The sequence below is a fragment of the Oncorhynchus mykiss genome, chromosome 2 (assembly GCF_057628025.1).
Source record: "Oncorhynchus mykiss isolate SJ-2025 chromosome 2, ASM5762802v1, whole genome shotgun sequence".
Taxonomy (NCBI): domain Eukaryota; kingdom Metazoa; phylum Chordata; class Actinopteri; order Salmoniformes; family Salmonidae; genus Oncorhynchus; species Oncorhynchus mykiss.
The window spans coordinates 34388268-34404431 of record NC_143023.1 but is presented as its reverse complement, the minus strand read 5'-3'; the positions used below and the strand labels follow the sequence as shown (position 1 = coordinate 34404431).

Here is a 16164-nt window from a genome sequence, read left to right as displayed (position 1 = left end):
AGTGAGAGAGAGAAAAAAAGCTGCCATCCGGTTATGGACTAAGCAAGAATTGTTGCTGCAATGGTTTGCGCCAAAGGGTAAATGCGCGTGTGTATGGGTTGATGCGATTGAGTCAGGCTATCCAGACTAGTTATAACGTGTTTAAATGACTAAATGAGAATCAACGACTGAGTGACTGCTACAATGGACTGTACGATAAAGGTAGGCGATTGAACTGGTTTTAATGTCGCTTGTGAAAACGATACGCAGCCACCCACTGAGTCGGTTAGCACGTCTCTGCTGAGTGAGAGAGGCAAAGCGGTGATGCGAGGTCCCCACTCTTTCCTTCTTGTACAAAATTTCCTCTTCCTTCCCGTTCGTGGTTGTATGTCGGCTCTTTAATAACACAAGTAACCACTACATCTTTACACACCGATAAAAAACGAAATGGTGTCCAGCACTGCACGCGTAAAAAGGGGAGCGCAAAACTCGCGATTTTAATTGTTTCATTTAATCAAGTTTTATGCAGACGTTCCTGGTTTAAAAGCACATATGCTAGTCTAAAGAAAGTTAAAGGTAATTTAAAGAAGTGATGCACCTGTCACAATTTATGATAAAGACGACACCTTTGAGGCACATTACACAGCATATAAGCAATCTTGATCAGTACAAGTTTATTGGAGCGCGCTCGTGGCAGGTGTCTTGGCGCCATGGAATGTATTTGGAGTATAAGGCCACTTTCCATAGAGTTGGAGGATCGAAATCCATGAGATGACTGGTATTTCATATTTTACATTTCTTTCAACATTAAATCATCATTACCACAACATATGAATAACTGTTAGGATTATTTTATCCAATTAACAAAACTGGACTTCAGTAAATTATTCTTCTTTAATCGAATTATTAAAATGGGGTAATGCAAAGACGATCTAAAGCTAAATTGGTGAGAATAACTAGGCTACTAGATGTAGCCTAACTGTTAATGGAATAGATCAAATATTGACTTATCGATTGTTCTGAAACGCATTTTTCTCATGAAGTGCGGCACAAGCGCTGACCAAGACAACAGAACAGCATCAATTACAAATATAACGCATTGAGGTATTCCTTGTTATAGCAATACTGATTATTATTTTCACAAAATAGGGTGAATTTAACCAAACAGTTAACGAATAGTTCGACCAAAAAATATGTAGAACCGGATTAAATAGCTTGTCCTATAAAACAACAAGGACCTTCAATTTTGAGGAAAAAAAATGCACTAAAACAACGAATGGATTTTCTGCCAAGGTTATACATCTCACGATCAATTCAGTCTATTTGCAGAACGAAACATATCAATTTAGAGGCCAATAACGAAACGAAATAAACGATTTAACAGGTTTTGAAATTGGTTGAAAAACCATGTTGATTATATTTTGAAGAAGCTAAGGCATTGGAATAAACCACTTACATTAAAATGTTATTAAACTTGATTAAATTGATTGAAATGTATATGTGTTTGGACCAACAGCTTTAGCCTACTTTCACGCATTGCAGGTGTCCATCCTGTTTCTCGTCCACTGAAGTCAAATCACTTCCAGAAACGTATAACGAAATTATCATTACTTTTCTTCATATCCTACAGCTATTACAACATATAGGCCTAACGTACTTAGGCTATTATTTGGATATCCTGAGGGGGGGGGGGGGGGGGGGGATAGGCTACTTCTGGTTACTGAAAAGGTATGTTATTACAGTGACATAGTGAGCGTAATTTAGGAGAGCGCGCGCACACACACACACTTTGAAAACTTAAATATGAAGGTCCATCTACTGAAACATGGATATTTACTAAAACATCCAGATAAAGTCAGTTGTTTTTGTCAAAGTTATTTAAAGAATATAGTGGCCTAAACTGCAAACAGGAGCGCTTGTCAGGTGTCGTTATCTGAACTCTGCAGGCTTCCTGTCTCAAACCTCTTTCCGCACACATTTCCGCTCCCTCCACACGAAAAAAGGCAACAGAGCCTTTGCAAAACAGTATCAAGTCACTGGATGTGTCGAGGCAGTGCATTGTTTAATATGTGAATAAATGAACTCTGAATATAACCAAGGCGACCGCGCTCATACTCCATGTGTATCCGTTATTATTGGCAGCTACAGTACATGCTTTATGTTTCTACTGTCTAAAAACCATGTAAAAAAAAAGCCATATCAAAAGTTGTGAAAACCACATGTTTTTGCATGTTGAAGGAGCAGCTGCTGCAGGCCTTGGCAAAATCAGCTCAACACAACCTCTACTTCTGCTTTCTTGGCCTCTATACCATATTGAGGACAGAGTTGGTCACATGCTACATGTATCACCATAGTGAATTAGGGATCAACTGCATGCAATGAACAAAACAAACAGTTTCTTGATATATGGCTCTGGTTTCAATAGGCAGATATTTATTCATTTCAATTGTGATAAACAATAGCATAATTAACTTTTTTTTAGATGTACACTTTTTATCCATTAACTTTTTAAATAATAGACGATTGAATATTTAGCGGAGTCAATCTTCTTGTTTGGCAATGAACATTCCCCTTCGTAGACAAACTCTGCAATTTGAGGCCTCTGTAGAAAGGCACCATCAGCACAGATCAAAGCTAAAATAAATTCACAACATACAGTTGAAGTCTGAAGTTTACATACACCTTAGCCAAATACATTTAAACTCAGTTTCACAATTCCTGACAATTTATCCGAGTAAAAAATCATTGTTTTAGGTCAGTTAGGATCACCACTTTATTTTCAGAATAATAGTAGAGAGAATTATTTATTTTAGCTTTTATTTCTTTCATCACATTCCCAGGGGGTCAGAAGTTTACATGCTACCAAATACTAATTGAGTGTATTGCCTTTAAATTGTTTAACTTGGGTCAAACATTTCAGGTAGCCTTCCACAGGCTTCCCACAATAAGTTGGGTGAATTTTGGCCCATTCCTCCTGACAGAGCTGGTGTAACTCAGGTTTGTAGGCCTCCTTGCTCGCACATGCCTTTTAAGTTCTGGATTGAGGTCAGGGCTTTGTGATGGCCACTCCAATACCTTGACTTTGTTGTCCTTAATCCATTTTGCCACAACTTTGGAAGTATGCTTGGGGTCATTGTCCATTTGGAAGACCCATTTGCGACCAAGCCTTAACTTCCTGACTGATGTCTTGAGATGTTGCTTCAATATATCCACATCATGTTCCTTCTGCATGATGTCATCTGCATGATGTACACCAGTCCCTCCTGCAGCAAAGCACCCCCACAACATGATGCTGCCACCCCCGTGCTTCACGGTTGGGATGGTCTTCTTCGGCTTGCAAACCTCCAGCCTTTTTCCTCCAAACATAACGATGGTCATTATGGCCAAACAGTTCTAATTTAGTTTCATCAGACTAGAGGACATTTCTCCAAAAAGTATGATCTTTGTCCCCATATGCAGTTGCAAACCATAGTCTGGCTTTTTTATGGCGGTTTTGGAGCAGTGGCTTCTTCCTTGCTGAGCGGCCTTTCAGGTTAAGTCAATATAGGACTCGTTTTACTGTGGATATAGATACTTTTGTACCTGTTTCCTCCAGCATCTTCACAAGGTCCTTTGCTGTTGTTCTGGGATCGATTTGCACTTTTCGCACCAAAGTGCAGTCATCTCTAGGAGACAGAATGCGTCTCCTTCCTGAGCGGTATGATGGCTGCGTGGTCCCATGATGTTTATGTAACGGATGTGAAACGGCTAGCTTAGTTAGCGGTGGTGCTCGCTAAATAGCGTTTCAATCGGTGACGTCACTTGCTCTGAGACCTTGAAGTAGTAGTTCCCCTTGCTCTGCAAGGGCCGCGGCTTTTATGGAGCGATGGGTAACGATGCTTCGTGGGTGACTGTTGTTGATATGTGCAGAGGGTCCCTGGTTCACGCCCGGGTATGGGCGAGGGGACGGTGTAAAGTTACATTGATGCTGTTGACCCTGTTGACTGGTTGCTGCGGAAAAGGAGGTCAACAGGTGGGTGAGTGTAACGGATGTGAAACGGCTAGCTTAGTTAGCGGTGGTGCGCGCTAAATAGCGTTTCAATCAGTGACGTCACTTGCTCTGAGACCTTGAAGTAGTAGTTCCTCTTGCTCTGCAAGGGCCGCGGCTTTTGTGGAGCGATGGGTAACGATGCTTCGTGGGTGACTGTTGTTGATATGTGCAGAGGGTCCCTGGTTCGTGCCCGGGTATGGGCGAGGGGACGGTCTAAAGTTATACTGTTACATTTATACTTGTGTACTATTGTTTGTACAGACGAATGTGGTACCTTCAGGCATTTGGAAATTGCACCCAAGGATGAACGACTTGTGGAGATCTACAATTTATTTTCTTAGGTCTTGGCTGGTTTCTTTTGATTTTCCCATGATGTCAAGCAAAGAGGCACTGAGTTTGAAGGTAGGCCTTGAACTACATCCACAGGTACACCTCCAATTGACTCAAATAATGTCAATTAGACTATCAGAAGCTTCTAAAGCCATGACAACATTTTCCAATCTGTTTAAAGGCACAGTCAACTTAGTATATGTAAACTTCTGACCCACTGGAATTGTGATACAGTGAATTATAAGTGAAATAATCTGTCTGTAAACAATTGTTGGAAGAATTACTTGTGTCATGCACAAAGTAGATGCCCTAACCGACTTGCCAAAAACTATAGTTTGTTAACAAGAAATTTGTGGAGTGATTGAAAAACGAGTTTTAATGACTCCAATCTCAGTGTATGTAAACTCCCGACTTCAACTGTAAATCAACTTCAGCAACGATATGGAACAAAAGTTAATCTAACCATGATATTTAAGCATGTAGACTGCAATGCATTTGGTTTAGACTAGTAATCAGTCTCCCTTGTGAATCAAGGATATATCTAGGAACTAAGAGAGAGCAGGTGGGAAGCAAGTGTTGGACAAGTAAATGTTTGTTTGCTTTTGCACTGCGTTTGAGTTCCAGTAGAGGTTATTAAGCTAGAGCTCTGTTGTGAGTGCGAGGGTGTTTCACAACAGTTGGTAGTACATGGTTGTGGTACAAGGATGTGTCACTATTGGTGAACTGTGTGAGCACCACCCTTTGCGCCTGATTCATAAGATGATTATCTGATGTGCTGCTAACCATCAACCATTAAGCAGATGAACCTGAGACAACAGACTTCTAACTTACAATCTGACATGTTCTTCCTGTGTATGGTTTAGTTGGCTTTTGTATTTTGTTGAACCTTTTTATGGCAGCATCTAGTATTAGCCTTAGGTGGGCCTAGTACATTCAGTACAAACCTTTCAATAGATAAAACATGGCCTAAGTGTGATAACGCACAAATATGCTGAAAATAATTTTGACAGCAGAACTGACAGGAAATTGATCATGTGCGTTTGTACTGTGTATGCTTGAACTTGGACAGCAGAACTGACAGGACTTTAAAATGTGTATTTGTATTGTGTATGCTATGTGTGTGTGCAGACAAAATTGTTTTCGAAACTATTTTGTGTTCCTCAGCAACAGGGCCCAGCTTCTACGAAACTCATTGAACAGGAAGTCAGTTGTGGCATTGGCGGTCAGGCCACATTCGGTATATTTGTGTCAGTTTGCAAGCTATAGAGGGAGAGGGAGGGGGGGGGGGGAGAAAGAGCAGGTGTATGAGCTTGTGGCTGTGAATGCACAAACACGCCATTGAAACAATGAATGAACTTAATGAAAGATAAGCAGTTGAACAATTGATCAAATCACTCCAATGCATAACATTACAATATGAGAATGGCGCTCATGACCCTTTCCATGAATCGTTGCTGCTCAGCCTCAACCTCTTCTCAGCTCAGCCCTTAGTTTCACTTCTGCTGTCAGGGCCTCTGCACAACATGAGAGGAGGATGGAGACAGACAGGGAGAAGAAAGAGAGTCGAAGAGAGAGCGAGAGGAAAGAGACAGAAAGAGAGGAGAGAGAGGGTAACGGTCAGGGAGGAAAGTGTGGTGGACCTCTGATGTGTTGTTCCTCTACCACTGAAAACAAACGTATCACGTGTGCTAACATTTCAGTATCAGTACTGAAATAATATTATGTCTGTTTGATATATTAATGTCATTTATTTAAGCTACAATGTTGCTTTGGCTAACAGTCCTGTCACTGTTAGCCTGAATGAGGAAATGCCACTAAATGTGTACCATGCATAAAACACTTTACCCTGCTCAGGTAACACAATGGAAGAGCGGGACTTTGAACTTCAATCAAGGCTGTGTATTCTTGTTGTCCGACGTACCCAATCCTCCCCTACCTTCATCAAACCTAGGTTGTTTTCCAGCTTTAAATGAGCCACATCTTTACACTGTGGCCCCCCTCTGTTTCCTTTCCCTTGGCCTGTGCCAAAAGGTTTCTCTGCACATGGGGGCCAGATTTCCTGTGGGCCACCAAAAAAGCCCGGCACTGACGTACGAGCCGCAAAGACAATAGTGAAGTCCTCTAAACACACACGCACTTACTCCCACTTAGACCTACACATATATACTTACCCACACAAAGACTCAAAAACAAGGCCTATCCTTACCCACTGTATAGACACAACACGCCCTCGCAGGCACACACACACACACACACACACACACACACACACACACACACACACACACACACACACACACACACACACACACACACACACACACACAGACACAGACACAGACACAGACACAGACACAGACACACACAGACACAGACACACACAGACACACACACTCACACAGAAGAGTGCCATCTTGAAGAATGGTTTGGAGTTTGGGGGCCTTTGTCAGCGTTAAACACAGGAAGCAGCACAAAGAAAGCGTCTCAAATCTTGATCTGACTCCACCAAGCTCCCTCCCATCACCCCAATCCCAACGAATTAAAACTGTGACAAAGATCACAGAAGCTCTCATTTCTCAAAACGTCGATGCCAGTGTACAGCATGTAACTGCAATCAAACATTATGTTACAGCTACATTTATCAAATAAAGACAGTGATTTATAAGTTTCATGCCACAATCTCCTATTTTCCAAGTAATGTTCCTCAAGTCACCAATCACAAATTCTAAAGACATCTGGACTATGACAAAGTTAGAAACAGGAGTTAATAAATCCTTCATCAATAGAACAAGACTCATTAGGGTGTGGAATCTCATCATGCGTGTTCCATTCAACCTAGTGTGGAAAAACCTCACAGAGGTGTGGGCAGTTTCCTGGATACCGTCACTACATGACTAGTTGTGGCCCATACTTACCGTAACCGCTGACTCCACTGTTTGTCCGTGCCGGCAGGAAGCACTGTCCGTGGTGAGCGAGGACCAGTCCATTTTCGAGTCGCCCTTCCCTGCCGCCACGACCATGCACATGAAGGGTGAGATGACGTCACCGGGAAGCTTCAGCCAGGCCTCCGAAGAGAGCCAAGAACCCACCGAGCCGGAGTGGGCCGGGCTGGGAGCACAGAACCCTGGGAAGAGAGGAGAGCACATCAACGGAACCAGGTGAAGGAGGGCGCACCAGTATTAGCAGTCTTTGAGAGAAGTTATACCACTCATTCAGTGTCATATTTACCACATTTCCACTTATTTAGTGTTGTATTTTTCACATTCCCACTCATTCAGTGTCATATTTACCACATTTCCACGTATTTAGTATAATATTTACCACATTTCCACTTATTTGGTGTTATATTTACCACATTCCCACTCATTCAGTGTCATATTTACCACATTTCCACTTATTTAGTGTTGTATTTTTCACATTCCCACTCATTCAGTGTCATATTTACCACATTTCCACGTATTTAGTATAATATTTACCACATTTCCACTTATTTGGTGTTATATTTACCACATTCCCACTCATTCAGTGTCATATTTACCACATTTCCACTTATTTAGTGTTGTATTTTTCACATTCCCACTCATTTAGTGTTGTATTTTTCACATTCCCACTCATTCAGTGTCATATTTACCACATTTCCACTTATTTAGTGTTATATTTACCACATTCCCACTCATTTAGTGTTGTATTTACCACATTCCCACTCATTTAGTGTTATATTTACCACATTCCCACTCATTTAGTGTTGTATTTTTCACATTCCCACTCATTTAGTGTTGTATTTTTCACATTCCCACTCATTTAGTGTTATATTTTTCACATTCCCACTCATTCAGTGTCATATTTACCACATTCCCACTTATTTAGTGTTATATTTACCACATTCCCACTCATTTAGTGTTGTATTTACCACATTCCCACTCATTTAGTGTTATATTTACCACATTCCCACTCATTTAGTGTTGTATTTACCACATTCCCACTCATTTAGTGTTATATTTACCACATTCCCACTCATTTAGTGTTGTATTTACCACATTCCCACTCATTCAGTGTCATATTTACCACATTCCCACTTATTTAGTGTTATATTTACCACATTCCCACTCATTTAGTGTTGTATTTACCACATTCCCACTCATTTAGTGTTATATTCACCACATTCCCACTCATTTAGTGTTGTATTTACCACATTCCCACTCATTTAGTGTTATATTTACCACATTCCCACTCATTTAGTGTTGTATTTACCACATTCCCACTCATTTAGTGTTATATTTACCACATTCCCACTCATTTAGTGTTGTATTTACCACATTCCCACTCATTTAGTGTTGTATTTACCACATTCCCACTCATTTAGTGTTGTATTTACCACATTCCCACTCATTTAGTGTTATATTTACCACATTCCCACTTATTTAGTGTTATATTTTTTACATTCAAGAGAGTTGACCATCACCATAATAAATACTGCAACAGGATCACACAAAATCATACGAGAATATTACTCATCTCCCTACTCTCTCCCTCTCTCGACAGTCGTGAGTCCCCTGTGGACTGCAGTGTGACCAAACGCTCTCGACACATGAGCAGCAACGATGGGGGTCAGCTGGCCTACCAGGCCTCATACCCTGAGCCCCGCGCCAGCCCCCAGACCGCCACCCCGCCCAACAGCGCCACAGAGGAGAAGAGAGTCATAGTGCCCGCAGGTGAGGTGTCAACACACTCAGCGGAGGGGTGACCAGATCCTGTGGCACAAAAAGGATCTGCGAAGAGAATAGGCTGGGATGGTGTTCCCATCATATTGCCTTCACCTGTTAAATGATCTTCCATCATTTGTGACTTAGCCATTAAGAGCAGATTTTAGGAACAGGGAAGGGAGCACATTTTTGGAATGGAATCCAGCCAATGAGTCATTGTTGGGAGATTCCAACTAAGATGATATTCCAAACATTAGACATCATTAGGTGTATTACATCCTTACAATTAATAGACAAGACTACAAGGTTTGATTCTTACCCTGAGTCACACAGGCCAAGTTATTCTAGTGGCCATGATAATACACGGATATTACATCACAGCTATGTTAAACAAGGACAATGAAGACCCTAGGGCTGCCCCGCCCCCCCCCCCCCCCCCCCTGTTAAAAAGTATTCCCACACATAATATAAGTGATAAGTCATCATATAAAAATGTAAGCAAGGTTTTTTAATCAAATATATCTGTTAAGGCATCTTGCGGTCAATTTGCAGTCTACAAATGATTTGTAATTATGTTCCAGCCCCCTGACCATCCGCTCAAGAAAAAAAAAGTTGATGATCTAGTTGATGATCCCTGCCCTAGGGCAGTGTTTCCCATACTCTGGGTCAGGACCCACTTCCGGGGACACTGGATAAAAACACTTTCAGTGTAAACTTAAATGACTAAAACCAAATAGAAAGTATGCAGAAAATATAAAGGACCTATTTATTTTTCAATAGCAGCCTATAGTCTTTGAAAATTAACAATCATCTGAATAAAAGCTAGACCATCAGCCCCCATTGATTTTGTAATGTTTGAGCATAAGAACACAGCATTAGCCATGTAAAAATGCATAGAATTGTAGGAAATGTAGATTAGCTTTGAAACTGCAACATTTTCTCTCCGCTGCTAAGACAACATGTTTTACTTATTATTTGGTTTGTGTCTGTTTTTTTTCACTGCTCACCCCTTTTGGTGGGTCGTGACTCAAAAGACACCTCAATTGGTGGGTCACAAAGAAAAACAGTTTGGGAACCCCTGCCCTAGGGTACAGACAGAGGCTAGGCGTCTCCAAACTACTGTCTGATATTTTGGGGTATTCATGAGGTCCATACTAATCTTTGGGCTCTTACTGTACATTTTAAAATACCTTTAGTTTCATTTGAGAAGAAAACAAAAGAGTAACTCCTCAACTTTATGAGATGCTGGGTCTGTGTGAGTTACAACAACCTCCTGTTACCCCGACTTACCGATCTCTCTTCCTTCTCCTCTTTCTCCTGGTCCCAGACCCTGAGGTGTGGACCCAGGACCATGTGCGCCAGTGGCTGGACTGGGCCATCAAGGAGTACAGCCTGGAGGAGGTGGACATCATGCACTTCCACACACTGGAGGGCAAGGCACTCTGCAAGATGACCAAGGAGGATATGATGCGCCTCACGTCCGCCTACAACACTGACATCCTGCTCGGCCATCTCAATTACCTCCGGCAGAGTAAGGGTTACAGCCTGGGACTCGTAGAAAGTTTTCATTTGAGTATTTTCATACTACATGAGGACATAACTGATCTATGTATCCATTTTGTAACCTTCTTTTAATCTCTTTTTAGGCAGCCCTACTTTCTCCTACCCCACAACTCCAACCAACAACACACAGCAACAACCCAGACTACAGGTTAAATCAGGTAAGACAACTTCACAACTCATTACCAACGACATAGTGACTTAGTGCAAAATCCTTAAACTGCATGCATAAAGAACCTGGAGCTAGCAAGCATTGAGATAAACTGCCTTAAAATGAGAAGGGGAGTAAAATGGAGGGTTTTTTGGCATCTATTCAAACCTCTCTCAGAGGCAGATCAAATACTTCACTCATTTAATGGATTCAAAATGAAGTTTTGAGTTGCCATTTCAGATTACATAGTTTAGAGTGCTTTAACGTTTCCCTGAGTTGATGACTCCACGACTCAACAGTCAGTTTCAGACAGGAAACAGCTGCACCAGCAGAGGAAAATGGGGGAGTATGGGCCCCACTTTGGGACACAATTGACAATCTAATGGCAGCAGAGGTGGCCCGGAAGAAAAGAACACTCACCCCAAGGAATACTGGACCATCTTCAGCTCTCCTTTGTCTGTTTTCTTCTGGCTGCTTCAAATCACTTTTTTGAGGCTCCATTTATGGGCTTCCTTCCATAGACTGTAAAAAAAATATGGACGAAGCCATCGATGACAATACCCCATTGTTTCCTATAGGAATGCTCAATGGCGCATTTGATGATCAGGAAGTATCATTTCAGTGTCACCATCTTGCTACATGGAGGAATTTTTGAAAACAATGCATGTGCAGTTTGAGCTACTCTGGGAAGTGACCATGCATCCCACTGCTGGCTTGCTTCTGAAGCTAAGCAGGGTTGGTCCTGGTCAGTCCCTGGATGGGAGACCAGATGCTGCTTGAAGTGGTGTTGGAGGGCCAGTAAGGAGGCACTCTTTCCTCTGGTCTAAAAAAATATCAAAATTCTCCAGGGCAGTGATTGGGGACATTTCCCAGTGTAGGGTGCTGTCTTTTGGATGAGACATTGAAACGGGTGTCCTGACTCTCTGTGGTCACTAAAGATCCCATGGCACTTACAAAAGAGTAGGGGTGTTAACCCCGGCGTCCTAGCTAAATTCCCAATCTGGCCTTCATACCATCATGGCCACCTAATCATCCCCAGCTTACAATTGGCTCATTCCCCTGTAACTACTCATTCCCCTCCTTTCCCCTGTAACTATTCCCCAGGTTGTTTCTGAAAATGAGAATGTGTTCTCAGTCAATTTACCTGGTAAAATAAAAAATAAAAGTTGCAGGCTAGCTGTGTTGACCCCTCTCATTTCAAGTTAAAGGCCCTCTGGGGTACCACAGGCTAACAATAGCAACTAAATGATCCTTATAACTTTGTCTGTCGAAGTAATCAGACATGCATCTGGTGAAATAGAAGCAATTATTGATACCATGATTGTGTTGGGGAAAAAATGCTTCCTTCCTTCTATGGCTGCTGGGTAAATCCATTTGAATTCAATCACTTTTTGACAGCCCCCCCTTTTGATTTGAATGAAACATTCCATACACATTTGCACATTGTATATAAGTGCCCAGAAAGTTACTTTTTGGACCCAAATGCAAAAACATTCAAGAGATAAAGGTGCTCGAAGTTGATCTATTTTGCATACCCCACCATACCATGAGACAGCCATGTCTTAATCAATGGAACAGATAAACGGTTGAGATTGCTCTCATTTAAAAGCTCACAAATAGTGTTGTCAAACTATTTGATACTTTCTTGAAAATAAAAATGTAATTGAACCTTAAACATAAATGATCAAAAAATGCTGAAACTCCAATTTGTTTCATGTTGAAATATATGTCCATTCTATTTCTACGATTGAAATGACACCCACCCTGTATTAAAGAGCATGTTATGTCTCAACCAATGGCAGGCACAACACAAAAACCTAAGATTGTGTAAAGTAGGGTCTAAGCTACAAGATATGCACATATGAAGAAAATAAGAGTTTGCACGTTTTTAGATAATTAACGTTAAAGGTAAAAAAGTCCATAATTATTTTAAAAACCTTTTTATAATTGATTTGAAAACAGTTCAAGCTCGAAGCTCTTAACTGATATCATACTCAACTGTTTATCCTTTGCAGTGATGAAGACATGGATGTCTCATGGTGGGGTATGCAAAATGGGTCAACTTTGAGCACCTTTATCTCCTACATGTTTTGGCATTCAGGTCCAAAAAGTCCCTTTCTGACTACTTCTTCCATGTACAAAAATGTTATGGAAAGTTTTGTTTAAATCAGAAGGGAAGCTGTCAAAAAGTGATGGATATACCCTGCTACCCTGTCTGTCCTCTATGCTTAAAAGCCCTCTTTGAACTTTCCTTGAACTGTGGATGCCTCGTCTCACCCTCCGTTCTTTTCGAGCAGAGAACAGTTATGAGGAGATAGGCAGAAGGAACAGCTGGCCATCGAACCCCATGACACCTCCAGTACCCAAAGGTATAATAACCGACATCACATCTCATCCTCAGTGCTTTGCATTTATTGTGAGCACTAAGGCAGATTCATACTAATAGTTGTATCAAGATATTAGTTCTAAAAATTATTACTAGTGTTTCACAGTGGAGAGAATAAATTCATTAAGTCAAGCATTTTGTAGTTCAAGATGGAATAGTTTTATTTTTATTTTACCAGGCAAGTCAGTTAAGAACAAATTCTTATTTTCAATGACGGCCTGGGAACAGTGGGTTAACTGCCTGTTCAGGGGCAGAACGACAGATTTGTACCTTGTCAGCTCGGGGGTTTGAACTCGCAACCTTCCGGTTACTAGTCCAACGCTCTAACCACTAGGCTACCCTGCCGCCCCTAGTACTGATAGAGCAAACTAAGAGTAAACAGAGGAACTTTGTTGACATGTTTGCATTATGCTGATAAATACATCATGTTGTTTATGATTTAGGTTCTCCCATGGAGCACCAACACAGCACCAGAGTCACAGAGCCTCCACCGAGAAGTGTGCAAGGTGTGCATCTGTACTGCTTTCTCGTTTCCTGATCCTAGTTTGTTGAAACACTGGTATAACCTTTGTATCATAGTCAAGCCAACAATGTCTTAATAAAACAATCTAACTTTTCAAACCCTTAATTTCCTTGCAGACCCATACCAAGCATTAGGTCCCATCAGCAGTCGTCTAGCCAACCCAGGTGAGAGCATATCCCATAATGCACCATGTTAAACTGGTGAACCAAAAAGGTGGTGACAAATGTGGCCTTTACACTGTCTGCTTTGGTGTCATGAACTGTAACACTCCAAAAGAGATTGAATAGGAGAAAAGAGGAGGGCCGAGGTATTCCTTAAAGAGAGAACAATTAATGGTCATACATTCCCTGTCTGGGATGGCACATTGACAAAAACCTCCACCGAGATGAAAGCATTATACATTCACCCTCAGCAAAACTAGGCTGAAATATTTGAATTATTGTCTCCCGTTGACCCGAATGACCCTGTTTGACAGAATTAATTCTGTATCTCCTCACAGAAGGGCAGGCCCTCCACTCCAAGAACCGAACAAGCAAACACAGTTCATACAGGCTGCCTGACCCCAGCGCTCACAGGCCTGTGGGTAGGTTTCTGCCTGGTCCACCCACGTTCTCTTTCTCTCCATGACACACAGTGAAAAAGGTCACATTTGCAGGAGTAGTTCAAACTTCAAAGTATATTTAGAATCCTGGTGTTCTCTTATACAAGTCATATTCTCAGACACAAAGACACCCATTGGGACATTGATATGACATGACAGATGTTTTAATAGCAAAATAGTCCACGAGAAGGAGACATCAATGGTGCATGAATGAAACTGCATGTGAATGATTTAAGTTGTATTTTAATGTCAAATTGACAGTTGGCAATCCATCCATTACAGGATTAATTGACACAAACAAAAATGACAATGATTCACAGTGAAAATTCTTCTGGTGTTCTGTGCAGTGCAAATCGCATAAAGAATGAAATGGAAATCAATACATAATAGTAGATAAGTATATTCAAGCAAAAAACATCTTAAAAATCTATACAAATACAGAAAAATGTAAATATGGATAAAACTACACTAATCTAAAAACAATCCTACTCTTAAGAGAAGCATTTCAGAAACAGAACTTGCTCACTTTAACAGAACCCAGCACTTTGATGCATCCATTCCCCTCACCCCCCGTCCTGTTTCTCTTCCTAGGCTCTGGACAGATCCAGCTGTGGCAGTTCCTGCTGGAGCTGCTGTCGGACAGCAACAACTCCAGCATCATCACCTGGGAGGGCACCAATGGCGAGTTCAAGATGACCGACCCGGACGAGGTGGCCAAGCGTTGGGGCGAGCGCAAGAGCAAGCCCAACATGAACTACGACAAGCTGAGCCGCGCCCTGCGCTACTATTACGACAAGAACATCATGACCAAGGTGCACGGCAAGCGCTACGCCTACAAGTTTGACTTCCAGGGCATCTCACAGGCCCACCAGGGCCACGGCGGAGAGGGGGGCATTGTTAAGTATCAGACTGAGGTATCTTATGCCCAGCCTTACCACAGCCACCAGCCAAAAATGAACTTCATGAACACACATGCCGCCCCTATGCCCGTGTCCCCTGGGAACTTTTTCGGGCCGCCTACAACTTACTGGAACTCAACAACCAGCCCAATGTATCCGGGGTCTCCCATGCCAAGGCACCCGGGGACTCACTCCCACCTGAGCTCATATTATTGAGGCCTGGGTGTCTTGCACTAGACTGGATGGGCTGGCAGAGCTTTCTGAAACAGACATATCCAAGATACCATCCACAATGTATCTGGTCTTTAATGTCAAAATTACATTGTAACGCTATGCGAGTTTTTTAATTTCTCAATTATGGAGGTTGAGAATGTTCATTTCCTGTGATTCAGTTTTTTGAAAAACCAAGTTTTTCAATTATGTAAGTATTTTGTTTAATATGTAATTGAGGTCATTGAAGGATTTAAGGGGAAAGTCAGTGTGGGAAGTGGTAAAACTGTTGAGGTCTTGATCTCAATTACTATATTCATTAAATCTAACATTTGTAAAAGTATAATTGTACAGAATGTTTCATACAATTGTAGCAATAAAACATTTACCCCTGTAGTAATGCTAATAAAAGGAACTTGTATATTTGAGTTGGTCTCCTCTCTTTTCTTCAAACCATTGATCATTTTAACCGACAAAAATATTAACAAGATGGTGTATCAGAATTTGTTTTATTTTTTTATTGTCAAGATGAATTATCGACATGAATATCAGGCAGTGACCACAGTTGCTGTCTATTTGTCCACACCAAAGAACTCCGCGAATGTCCTGTGTGCTTCAGAGACCTGCTCCACTTCCACGACAGAAAATCCCTTCACAGGCCTCCCTTTAAGTCTCTCCACCTGCCTCACACCTAACTGCCCCTCCACCACGGTCTCGGGCTGTGAGGTTGTCGTCACCTCCTGGATCAAAGCGGGCTTTGTGTTGTACTCAACTGACCACAACTTGCTGGTG

At 41.7% G+C, this 16164-nt stretch overlaps 1 protein-coding gene across 6 annotated transcripts; it reads left to right on the top strand.

Moving 5' to 3' along the window:
• Positions 1 to 9: 9 nt before the first annotated feature.
• On the top strand, positions 10 to 15800 carry LOC110488360 (retroviral integration site protein Fli-1 homolog). Of its 6 annotated transcripts, none has more exons than XM_036946914.2 (10): positions 11 to 201; positions 7292 to 7497; positions 8882 to 9051; positions 10370 to 10573; positions 10689 to 10763; positions 13051 to 13122; positions 13583 to 13645; positions 13779 to 13826; positions 14162 to 14245; positions 14855 to 15800. In XM_036946914.2, the coding sequence occupies exons 1-10, from the start codon at positions 184 to 186 to the stop codon at positions 15376 to 15378; spliced, it is 1464 nt and encodes a 487-aa protein (XP_036802809.2). In that variant the 5' UTR covers positions 11 to 183; the 3' UTR covers positions 15379 to 15800. The 6 variants fall into 6 exon arrangements, with proteins under 6 accessions (XP_021416273.2, XP_036802809.2, XP_090054183.1 ...); XM_021560591.3 differs by lacking the exon at positions 11 to 201 and adding an exon at positions 286 to 757; XM_036946921.2 differs by lacking the exon at positions 11 to 201 and adding an exon at positions 331 to 555.
• Positions 15801 to 16164: the final 364 nt, after the last annotated feature.

What these genes read in the sequence shown, in the direction of transcription:
- LOC110488360 (XM_036946914.2), top strand. An exon ending in GAGCACATCAACGGAACCAG is followed by an intron (nt 7,498 to 8,881) that starts GTGAAGGAGGGC and finishes CTCTCTCGACAG; the next exon opens with TCGTGAGTCCCCTGTGGACT. An exon ending in CAGCGCTCACAGGCCTGTGG is followed by an intron (nt 14,246 to 14,854) that starts GTAGGTTTCTGC and finishes TTCTCTTCCTAG; the next exon opens with GCTCTGGACAGATCCAGCTG.